This window comes from Perca fluviatilis, chromosome 15, assembly GCF_010015445.1.
Source record: "Perca fluviatilis chromosome 15, GENO_Pfluv_1.0, whole genome shotgun sequence".
Taxonomy (NCBI): Eukaryota; Metazoa; Chordata; class Actinopteri; order Perciformes; family Percidae; genus Perca; species Perca fluviatilis.
Genome location: NC_053126.1, coordinates 14,558,810 through 14,571,079, shown reverse-complemented (window position 1 = coordinate 14,571,079; position 12,270 = coordinate 14,558,810). Strand labels below are relative to the sequence as shown.

The 12,270-nt window shown below is 41.1% G+C and overlaps 1 protein-coding gene across 1 annotated transcript; it reads right to left on the bottom strand.

Annotated features, from left to right (window-relative positions):
- Positions 1 to 8,326: 8,326 nt before the first annotated feature.
- On the bottom strand, positions 8,327 to 12,251 carry LOC120574730 (galectin-3-binding protein A-like). The gene is made up of 6 exons (XM_039825136.1): positions 12,007 to 12,251; positions 11,566 to 11,675; positions 10,406 to 10,612; positions 10,103 to 10,237; positions 9,740 to 10,031; positions 8,327 to 9,603 (listed from the first exon to the last, which is right to left on the bottom strand). The coding sequence occupies exons 2-6, from the start codon at positions 11,651 to 11,653 to the stop codon at positions 8,556 to 8,558; spliced, it is 1,770 nt and encodes a 589-aa protein (XP_039681070.1). The 5' UTR covers positions 11,654 to 11,675; positions 12,007 to 12,251; the 3' UTR covers positions 8,327 to 8,555.
- Between the last annotated feature and the right edge of the window lie 19 nt (positions 12,252 to 12,270).

Below are 12,270 nucleotides of genomic sequence, written 5' to 3'. Positions count from 1 at the left end.
TGTTTCATCTGGACCAAAAACAACAATTTGCTGTTTGTTTGTTTTTTTTGGGGGGGGCTTTTATTTAACACATAGACATCAAAGTGGTATCACTCTTCTCAGTTCTCTCTAATTATTTCTTTAACAGAAGTTTGACTAGTAGCTGTGACCATACACAGTATCTTACAACTTCCCGTCATGTTCTGTCACAATATCGTCGCATGAAGAGGTGGATGACTGTGTGCGATACATGCAACATCCTTCACTGTAATACAGCCTCAGCCACACACACACACACACACACACACACACACACACACACACACACACACACACACACACACACACACACACACACAAAACACACTTCTCTTTGTGTTACCCGTTTCCTTAAATCATAACCTCAACTTTTAACCTTGACTTTTCCCCAAATCTAGAAGCCCCCAATATAACAAGATTTAGCTTTATCTAACATCAACTTAACTTATAACCTAACCATCGGCAAAGAAGAAATAACCCGAAATCAGCTTAGAAAATACGGGGACATTATGAGTTTATGTGTGAGGTGTTTCCTTATCTTAATATATTTGTGCTTACATTCAGAAAAATACATCAGGCAGCTATTTTATGGTTTTGCCATTCCAACATAGCCTAGAAGGGGAAAATCATCATATTATACTAATGGATCCTCTGGGGAGCATGGGTGTGCTCAGTGAAAATCATGGAAAACTGGTCATGGCACAAGCTCACTTATCAACACATAGCATTTTGTTTGTTTCATCTGGACCAAAAACAACAATTTGCTGGGTTTTTTTTTGTTTGGGGGGGGGGGAGCTTTTATTTAACACATAGACATCAAAGTGGTATCAATCTTCTCAGTTCTCTCTAATTATTTCAGAAGTTTGACTAGTAGCTGTGAGGGTCATGGCTCTGGACTGACCTCCAACCTTAGGTTACACTGTGGTAACAGTAACCATACACAATATCTTACAACACCTGTGGTGATACTACAAATTGGACAATTGTCACACATTTCTGTGGAGTTATTCCCCTTTTTTATATTTCCTCAATTGTTTGTAATGTAATATACCCTAAACCTGCAACAACTGATTGTTTTGACAACTTGGCAACAGGAAACACAAGCTATAAAACACAATATTGACATATAATCACATTTTAAGTTGATATGGCAAACTTGTTAGCAAACAGTATATTTACACACCCAGCAGTTACAGAGCAACATTATCATTCATTTGGAGTTGTGTTTGTGTCCACACAGTGAATATAAGTCCAATATTCACTCTCTTTAAGCTCGGTTTTTGGTCTCTACCAACTATTTAGGGAAATATCTGGCTCCCCAAATGTTCCCCAGCTCGTCAGTAACTGTGTTTGTCTGCTGTTTGGTGCTGAGCAGGTAGTGTAGCAGTTTTTTAACAGAAGCTGAAAACGTAGCTATGAGAGCAGTGAGAGTGAAACAGTGAAGGTGTTGACCGGACAACTAAACAATGAGCTAGAACTCTTTAAAGCTCTGTAAAGCTAAGGGGTGCTTCAGATTCAGTTGATAATTTTTTGTAAATTCATCACTATGAGCAATCCCTTAAATTTTGTCACAATGTTGCCACATTGTCATTTGATACATTGTTATATTAAAATTGATTACAGCCGCTTTAAACATTTATGCTAATGATAATTCACAGTTGAGAAAATACTGATGTGGGTCCTACAGAGTAATCGTCAGCCCACGCCGCCATTTGTGGCCAGGTTTTAATTCAGTGAAAGTGTTTATGCACGCAAAGTCAGTTTCAGTAACTATTAAAACACTGTTTGTAACAGATGAAAATACTGAGGAAGTAGGAGTTAAGTAGGAGTGGAGTAGTGGAGAGAAGTGACATCATCGCCTTCAACTTAATAGTTTCAATCTGGCGGCGATTCCCCCAAGCGTGAGCTACCCGAACCCCTCTGCTCTTCTGTGAAAGAAACATTATGCTATAGTCAAATTCTTTGGTTGTTTCTCATCCCTTACTCATGCACAAAAATAGATGGCTCTGTTGTTGGAAAGTTCACCGCTGCAGCACCACCTCAGGAAACTAAGGATCTCAAGAGTTTTGGGTTTTGTGGCCTCCCGTGTTGATTCTGGCTTCGAAGCGAGGGATCACAATAAGGGCATAGTGTGTTTGATGATTAGAGCTTATGATGAATAATGAAGAGGACTGAAGAGAGGGAGAGAGAGGACTGTATCTGCTGTGGCTGCCTTGCTCTCTGACATCATATTTGGCCACCGACTGTCAGTCTTCTGGTCACTCCAACAAATGTTTCCACTCTTTTCCATAGTTAAGCATTTTTGCCTGGTTGCTTTTCCACAGGTCTCTGTTACTTGATGTCTGTGTAAAACCAGGCAGGAAGAGAGAGTGAGAGCAGAGGGTGCCGTCAGTTAGATAAGGAAAATTCCCAAATTGTTAGACATTTCGCAAGCCAGTATGACTCGCCGTAAGCAGGGTGGAAGTTACCAGACACAAAAGACGTAACAGGCACAACATCACAGATGTTGGGTTTTGGACAGATATTAAGACACATGAAAGGACGTGACCCATCCAAAACCAAATGAGTAGAAATATGCTTTTGTCTCTTTCCACAGTTTAGCAAAGGCATCAGAGGAACATCAGACGCCTTCTTCTGGGCAAAGCCTGCCGCCCCCTGTTCAAACAGTCGGCTTCCTCTGCACCGAGATGCTGACTGATGTGGTAGGCTGTGTTCAGATTGCAGCCGTGTTCCCGGCTCCTGGGCATGTTTCAAATGACCTCACAGCATGACCATTCTGAGCTATTTCCCACACTGCAAATCTCACTTTAGAACAGGGTTTTACTTGCCAGTTGAGATCTGGATTATTGTATCAACATTTGGTTTTAATTTGTTGAAAGAGGGCAGATTTGTCGAAGAAGTGCAATGTAAGCTGCCCCCTGTGTACTTTACCCACTACAAACTCCAAAAGGGGCTCAGGAATGGCCTGAACCTCCTTCCCCTTAATTACAGACTTGCAAGGCCAGGAATACTCTCAAAAGGAAGTGCCCGGCAAGACAGAGGGTCTCATTGCGGGAACTGGTGGGTGCTGTGGCAGTGACCCACATCCTCTGTCTCCCACCTCCTCTGCCCTGTTGCCTGCACACATGCCACATGACCTGACCAACGCGTAGCTTTTTTTCGACTAGCCATCCCTCTGCTGCATGTCTGCCCCCTCTTCTTTGTTTTAATCCGACCAAGCCACAGTCCAGGGGTAATTCCCACTGTTTTCCATTCATCTGTACAGCTATTTCGATTTCATTGGTGATAACGTGAGACAATGAATCAACATTAACAAATTCACCTCAGGGACAGGAGGAAAACATCTGCTTGAAACAAAAGCCCCATTAAAATTACACCATAGTCAGACTCTGGGGTCAAGTGGTCTGAACTGTCCTCAGTATGGCGTCACATCGTCACTGTTAGTCACCATGAGTTGGCTGGTAACGTCCAAAAAGCATCATAATTGTCTTAAATTGGTTTCAGTAGAAATGTTGCAGCCCTTTGAAACTCATTTACAGGAACTTTTACTTTTACGTAACAGACCCATACTGGTAAATTGAAATGTCCATTATTGTAGTCATTTCCTCCACAATGCTACCAGTGAATGACTAAGATGCCTGGGGCAGCACTTTATCTGATGAATAATTGAAACCAGAGGTTCTCAATTTTTTTTCAACCAATGGGGATCCCCTCATGTATGTCCCTTGGAACAATTTTACTTTTTTACACTTCTATAGTTAGTTGAAAGAAAACACAAAAGAAATGTATTAGGAATATATTAGATATGTATTAATAATAGTTGCACCATCTCAAAACAAAATACAAAAAACAATGCAATTGACGTCAATTCAATTAGCTGCAAGTAACACTGTAACTAAACAAAATATCAAAGGCAAAAGGGCTAATTTGAAATGCATTTCAGAACGATTTTAACTATGAAGCCTATGAAGAAAAAACAATTGTTAATATCGTGTTAATTTAAATGTGTGCATATGTTTAACCTCTACTTCCCCTTCAGTGCATCTATTGTATGTTCACAAAAAGATTGAAGTGAATCTGATCAAGCCAGAAGAACTTTATTAGTGATTGTAGTTAAAGCAGCATTTATTGATTTCTTTTGGTTTGGGGGGAACTAACTGTAAAGACAACACTTACACAGTATCACCTCAACCCAACTTAAAATGTTTCAGGGAATGTACTGTATATTCACACATCCAGTGGACATGAGGAAAATTCACCTGACACATCTAAGTCCAATATTCACTCTCCCTTAAGCTCCGTTTTCCTCTGAGCCAACTCCCGAGGGAAATATCTGGCTCTTCAGCCACTAAACGGTCCATTATGTTCCCTCATGTGATTGTTAACTTTGTGTGTCTGTCATTTAGTGATGGGAAAGCAGCATATAATACTAGTTTATCTGCTGCTGAAAGAAGCTGATGAGAGTGAATAAAAACAGTAAAGTTGTGGGCCATAAAATAAAAACAATTCAATAGAAATGCTTAAACACTTTGTACATTCATGGGAAGTTAGCATAGTCTGTTAATATTTACAGTCTATGGAAGTTAGGTAATAATTATTTGTGGGTTCATCACTAGGAGATAATGTACTCATTCAATCCATTGTAGATATTAAAATAGTTATCAGTGCAGCTTTAAAATCAAATACATCGTCCTGAATTACACTAAAATTACACAACATACAATTTTCCATTTCATTGTGTGTGATCACAACACACTTCCTTTTTTCATTCGGGGCAAATGCAAAAATTTGGAAGGGCATTGGAGTTTGAGGTTTTAAAAGATATTCTTGAATCATTGTTCATAAAACCCACTAAATAGAATTTCAAAATTCTGGGGCAAACCAAACAAACATAGTAGTCATGACTTGTGGGGGGCAATTACTTGTTGGCTAAAATGACACAATAATGAAAACATATTACTGTCCTGCGGGGGAAGGTGTATCGCTGCAGACATGGCACCCCTTCTCTTCTCTGCTTCTCTTCATAGTCGTCAGATTCATCTACCAACCCTTATAGAGCTGGTTTGCCTTGGACCAACTCTTAGAGTTAGTTTTAGACTGCCGGGGGACTTCCTTTGACACACTGAGCTCCTCTCTCGTCTCTCTATCCATCTGTGTGTATCCATGTCCCACAAATGCTTGTTTTTTCACCCCGCAGTTTTCCTTGGATTAGGGTGGCACCTAAATAATGGTTGCAGCTGTCACAGTAATCCTGTTCCGCGCCCTGCTATGGTCTGCTACGTCCTGCAGTGCCCTGCAGAGCCCTGCTACGCCATGAATTACTACAACTACTAGTCATAGTTCCATTATCTTTATTGTGACTGGAATTGCCACTGTTCATCACACCCCAAACTGGCGCAATCGGACACCGCCTAGCAAGAGCCTGGGTCTGTCTGAGGTTTCTCCATAAAAGGAAGTTTTCCTCACCACTCAAGTTTTCTGCCTAAAATGGATTTTTTTTTCTCACCACTGTTGCACTAAATGCTTGCTCTTGGGGGAATTACTGGAATTGTTGGATCTTTGTAAATTATAGAGTGTGGTCTAGACCTACTCAATCTGTAAAGTGTCTTGAGATAACTCTTGTTATGATTTGATACTATAAATAAAATTGAATTGACATTCAGATGTTACTCGCAGCAAAACAAGTGATGAATTATCTGAACTTTCCCTCTTACTCTAGTGAACACATTACATTGCACGTAACCTGGCACCGGATTCATTTTGGATGAATCACAGCTGCTGTACAGCACTCTTTCCTGTGTCAGACAAAACCATTGCTAGGAGTTTGTACAACCCTGAAACATGAGCGTAAGTGGAGGAGTCATCTTTAAATATACACAGTAATCATGTTTTGATTGACACTGATCAATCATCTTTTGTCATGTCATGCTTTGGTCCGCCAAAAGTAACTAACACTTCTCAGAAACCCATGATTCAGTTATGGGTGGCTGTTTTACCCACCTGTTCAGACATGTAGGCCCTCATGTTATCAAAGTGTGTTGTGTGTGAAGACTTGAAGACTGTCTGGCGTGTGGTGCAATGCTCTGGGAAGATTCCATGATTCATGAAGAGGAAACTGTTATCATCCTTGATCAAATTCATGTAAACACATCCCTTTCACAATCAGTACCTTATCTGATGGTGGTGAATGAAGCCAACATGTTTGAAGGTTTGTGTTTTCATACTGTTGGTGTGTGATGATAAATGGGACTTTCTACTATTTTACATGAAAAGAAGTTAACTGAGAGATTTGAATTATTTTAGCGAGCCACCTAAAAGGAATAGTTTTTATGGGAAATAGGCTTTTGCCTTTTAAGTACCATATAAGGCTACAGCAAGTAGCCCTTATCATATCTTGGCTTAGTACAGAGATGGAAAACAGGGAAACAGTTAGTCTGGCTCTGTCTGATGGTAACATAATCTGCCCACCAGCACCTCTAAAGCTCACCAATTAATATGGTCTTTTCAAATCAGTGGTAATCTATTTGAATGGTATATAACTGCAAAAGAAAATGCCATTAAGTAACTCCTCCTGAAGATCTTAATTGTTCAGATTTCTGCATGTAAAATACAACAATGTAGAGAAGACAACAAAAATTACACCCACCTACCAAGTGCTGGTAGCATTCGCGTCTAACCAGCCATCTTGGAATTTCGAATCATGATATAATTCTTAGTGTAAAAACAACAATTTGACATTTTACGGAAGTTATGTGCAGGATTATTTCTTGGCTGGGACCAGTTGACAGACAACCAGTGGAGAGTTTTTGTACAGATTAAAGGTGCCCTGCCACACAAAACTGTTTTTACTTGCATTTTTTGAAATATGTTAGGTCCATATGTGTTTATGTTATGTTGTGAATGTGAAAATGAACTGCTACCTCCTCTGTCAGCTCTAGCCACTGAAAAGAAATAAGCAGAAGAATCAGGCCAATTACAAAAGCTGGTCAGTCTGACATCATATTGCCTGAGCTCATTACTGTTCATGAGCTCGTCCAGTTGCGCTGGGTAAAGGATTCTGTTAGCCAGGCTCTCAATGGCTCAGAGTCAAGCAGCTTAGCTCGTTGAATATTAATGAGAACTGGCACAAATTGAGCGGAGTCTTCCTGCAGACTTTCTAAAGATTTTTTTTTTTAGGGCTTTTTCGTTTAGTCTGAAGTGACAGTGGATAGACATGAAAGGGGGAGAGAGATGGGGGATGACACACAGCAAAGGGCAGCAGGTCAAATTTGAACCCGCGCCGCTGCAGGACTCAACCAAAATGGGGTGAACGCTCTTACTGGGTGAGCTAGAGGCCGCTCCTTCCTGCAGGCTTTCTATACCACGCTAGAATGGCTTGAAACAAGGTAACCAAGGCATTTGTTTCCACGAAAATGTTACAGAGTCCATGGTAGAACTTCAGACCACAAAATAATGAAATACGTGTGGCAGGGCACCTTTAAACAAACAGAATATAGCATGTTAATTAGTGATCTTTTGAGGTGTGGTTAGTACGGAGGCCGACAGTGGCAAACGCACTGCAAATTAATGAAACATACACAAATAGACAAAACACAAGAAAATTATGAAAACATCTTCATTAATTTGACAACATGCGCATTGCATCGTTTCTTTATTCGCAGCGCGTTTGTGTATTTGGTTGTGTTGTGTGTATTTGTAGCGCGTTTGCTAAATGCTGCACGTGTTGCCAAATTAATGAAGATGTTTTCTTAATTTGCTTGTGTTTTGTCTTTTTGCGCGTTTCATTAAGTTGCAGTGTGTTTGCCCCTGTCGGTCACCATAAATTAGGCCAGATTTTGACACCATTTGTAACAGCCAGGGAAGCTGTTTTCCCCTTTCCTAAACAAGCTGTTGACTGTAGTCTTATATTTAACAGACAATCAGCTAACGCACCTCAGAAATATAAGAATAGTTTCCAAATTGATGAACTGTTCCTTTAATCTACTGTGCCAATGACATTTAGCAGTTACTTAAAGTTCCTAACTGATGCACTTTATTTCCTTTTTTCTCTTGCACAAATGCATAATATTGCTCCCTGACAGACCTTGATTTCACTACTCATAGTAGCAAATTTCTTTGTGTATTTCATACTCTTTTGGCACTGCCAAAACTGAAAAGTTCTGCTTATGTCCAGTAGTAGTGAAGTTATAAATCAGTCTGATGATTAATTTAACTTAGCCCCACTTGTCATTTAGTGTGTCTCACACTGCGATAAACTCCAGGTTTGGATTTTATATTTGTAAAAACCAAATCACTGACACACAGAAAATGATCTAGAAATCACTTTTATTTATTTTTTTCACTTCATTTATTTGCCATATAAATGAAAGCAGGAAATGATACTTGCCCGCAAGGTGATACATTTGTAGCTAATCAACAAAAAATTATGATAAAAACAAATCACATGGGTAATATTGTAGAATCATTGTAATCTACTGAATAATAAGCAGACAAATTGATCAGATGTGAGAAATATTGAGCCAGGCCTTGCTATTGGATCAGACATACTCTGGTCTCACTACGAAGCGGTAGGTGTACTGGTCAGCAGGACAGGGATAGGTAAGAACCTGGCTCCGATTCACATAAGCCACGTTGTCCTTGAAGTCCTGGACATGACAGATGTACTTGCCTTGGCACATCAGCAGGAGCCGGTTACGAAAGATGATATTGCTCTGATCGGTGAGGCGGTCGTAGGTAATCAGCCTTGCCATAGGCAACGAGTCGCACCTCAGTCCTTGGTTTGAACATTCATATTGGTTCTTGAAGACATCTGCCGCCCACCCAACCATGTTGCGCTTAAAGATCAGGCTGTTGTGGACAGGTGTTCTGAGGGACTTGGTTGAGGTTTGATAGCCATAATGCTGATACCTATGATTCACCCCGTATTGAAAATGAGAGTTTGCTTGGTCTGGAATTATAACAGTGCTCCATGGCTTAGCGGTGTAAACCCTGGGGTAGAAACGATCATCTTCTCTGTTGAACTTTGGGTTGGAAGTCAGATTGCTAAAAAGCAGAACATTAAACTGGAATGCTTCCAAGATCTTTTCACGATACATGTTCTTATGAGTGCTGTAGAGAGACGAGTTGTCCTCCAGGTCATACAGAGTTTCCGCGGGGATCATAGGGAAACGTATGCGATTCAACAGGTCAAGCTGGGTTTCCAAACTGGTCGAGTTGCCCTTCTCTGTGATCCAGCTCTCCACAGTCTGAAGCAGAAAATATTCATCTGGCACCACCAGGTCTGAGCGGGTTAGAAGGGATCCAAGGAGGTTAACGGAGAGGTGGGTCCAAGCGGGGGACCGGGTCAGATTTTGGTAGTTCCAGGCCAGATACTGAATACAGTTCTCCTGGAGGACCAAGTCCCCAGTCTCCTCTGCATATTCGTAAAGGGACACCTGGGTGTGAAACAAGGGGTCTTCTGGAAGGATTTTAGAGAACAGCCGGCCTGTGTCCTCCATCAGCTGCTTCACCCCAAACGTATACGCCATCCAGTGGAGGCACTGGGCAGAGGAGAAGGTCACATCCACTTTGCGGGTGTAAATGTACCTATTAAGATTGTAGAATATTTATTAGATTTTATTCCAGTGATTTTGCTTTCCATTTCAATCTCACAAAACAAATGGATGGTATAAATATTAATTATGTATCTTAAATTGTTACAAGTCATTATAGTTTAGTATACCTGATGAAGGAGGTGAAATGTGGTTGGCAAAACTGGCTGATGGGGACCGTGATGCTGGTCATCCCCTCTGAAGCATTGAAGAGTGGGAATTGTGAGAGGATAATTTTGTGTGTGCAAATCGTTGTCCCAACCATCTCCGGGGTCCCGTCCTCCTCTCTGTTTCCAGTCGCACTCTGGACCGAGATCAGGAAGTCACAGCCATTCCCGCTGTCAAAGATTTGTCCGAGCTCATCAGACAGACTGATGCTGTGGTCCAGTGAGTGTGTAGAATCACTGATGGTCAGATTGGTGCCTGAAACCACAAATTTGATTCATTAACATTTGATAGAGCATGGAGAGTATGAAGCGAGTTTAGATACATACCGGTTGTTGCACAAATAACTCCGACGTCCTCTTTGTGGCTGCAGTCAGTTGTTCCCCAGCTTTTGAAAGTACATGTAAACAGATGGTTCTCTGTGCCTTTACATGTTAAATCATCCAGCCAAATAGGTCCAGATGCTATGATGTAAAAAAGGGAATCCATTTGTTAATTGTTCTGGCAGTAACACATAATACAGTGACCTTTTTGATGGCTGAATTTGTGGCGTTAGTATTGAAGCACAGCTCCTAACTATTTACAATAATTTCACTGCCCTCTGGTGGGGAGTGAATGGAAGTAGAGGGCACCTTTTCCGTAGTCCTTCCCAATGACAACAGATTTGGCTCCGGGGAAGTGGAGCTGACGACACACCACTTGGGCCTCGGCCATGTCCCAGCCATCGTCACACACCGTTCCCCAATAACCCTCATGGTAGATTTCCACACGGCCCTCGGAAACACTGCCGCCAAACAGCCTCACATCACCTTCCTGCGGCAAAGGGTTTCTTTCGCCTTCTGTATGCAAACACAGGCATAGGATACTAACCATGGCAGCAGAGAGATTATACAAACATTTGGTTGAGTGAGCATGGTCAGAATATCTTTCCCCTAAATCCCGCTCCCAAGAATTAAGGTTGTTTTTAGGACATTCTGCAACATACACCATCACTTATCACATTTTAGTGTACATTTATTTATTGCTAAATACTGCTGAGTATCATGCATTGCTGTGATGTTTTAATGGACTTACATGCCAGTGGAAGAACAATCCACTCATCACTTTTATTACTGCCACTTGGTCACTCTAACATTTTAAGATGCATAATTGTTGGGTGTGGGGCTTTGCAGCGAGTTCCACCAAAAGGCTACTAAAGGAGGTTGGAATCAGAGGACAGACTCAGCGGAAGTTCATCAAAAACCTTGCAACTGCTGCCGAAAGAAGCAGTCACTGGCTGTGGCTGAAGTGGAAGCAGACTGTATGGGCTGCCATGTGACCTCATAGAGCCTCCAGTGCGACACACACCCAGGTCTGTTCAGCCTGCGGTGGGCCAACCTCGGGTGAGGGTGTATTGTGATAAAAGGCCAAAACACCCAATGAGGCCGGGGTGCACAACTGATGAGGTTTTGTATTGGAGGCACCAGGTCGTCATCCCCCAATCAAACCCCAACCAAGAGGACATCTCCAACAACAGCGCTTGTGCTGAATTATCAAGGGATCCTAACATCTAGTCACAGTAAGCATACTAACATATGGCGTCTTATATGCCAAAGACAAATTTCCATTTTATGCAAATCTAATAGACAAAGTCATCTGAATCGGAAGGCACAAAATATAGGCATTGCATAGTTTACAGTTATACATTGAAAACTAGTACAGTACAGACTCCTTTCCTTTCCATACAATTCATTTCAAGGCAAAAGTGTAAGCATTTTAGTTTTCACCCGAACAAGATAGGCTTCGGACTCACGTCTGAACAAGTTAAACTTCATTTCTCTCCCAGAGACATGGAGAAGTAGCAGAAGCCACAGAGTGAATAGGTTTTGTTGTGCAAGCATTTCCAACCGCCAGTGTAGGACTCTGACACAGACAGACGATGAGAAAGAAGAAGAGGCAATGTAAGAAATATGCTTTACTTCACAATGTAAGATTACGCTTTGAATGGTTTAGATCTTAATCAAAAGCACCAAGAGTGGAACTGTAGTGTTGATTTGGTCTTTTTGCATATAAATCAAAACATTTATTTCTTCAAAAGGTCGATTATAAAACCTGTACTTTATGTTTTCATTAAGATGGATATGAAATTTATTTTAACTGGCTGTACTAAATCTGTGAAGAAAAAAAAAATGAACAGGTAAAACTTAAGACTAATAAACATGCTAAATCCTTACATATAATAAAACCACATTACCTTCTCCCCTCAGGTTATGAAGTGCTGTCGTCCCAAAATGTGACTCTCTTTTGAAGTCTGTGACACGAATCCCACCCCTTGTAAAGTAAAAATAGGGTTCACTTCTCAATTCCCGCTGCTTTCCCTCTAGTTTTGTTTCAGATAAAAGCAGAAAATCATGTGCTTGCACAACAGTTTTCGGTCTAGTCACAACTTGTTTGAGGACAAAAGTCTAGCTTTTGTTGAACTGGTTTCGCAAACAGGCTGTGTATTAAAGGACAACAC

What these genes read in the sequence shown, in the direction of transcription:
- LOC120574730 (XM_039825136.1), bottom strand. Translation starts at nt 11,653, where the DNA reads ATGCTTGCACAACAAAACCTATTCACTCTGTGGCTTCTGCTACTTCTC. An exon ending in GAAGTTTAACTTGTTCAGAC is followed by an intron (nt 10,613 to 11,565) that starts GTGAGTCCGAAG and finishes GTTTGCATACAG; the next exon opens with AAGGCGAAAGAAACCCTTTG. An exon ending in CATTTCACCTCCTTCATCAG is followed by an intron (nt 9,604 to 9,739) that starts GTATACTAAACT and finishes CAATCTTAATAG; the next exon opens with GTACATTTACACCCGCAAAG.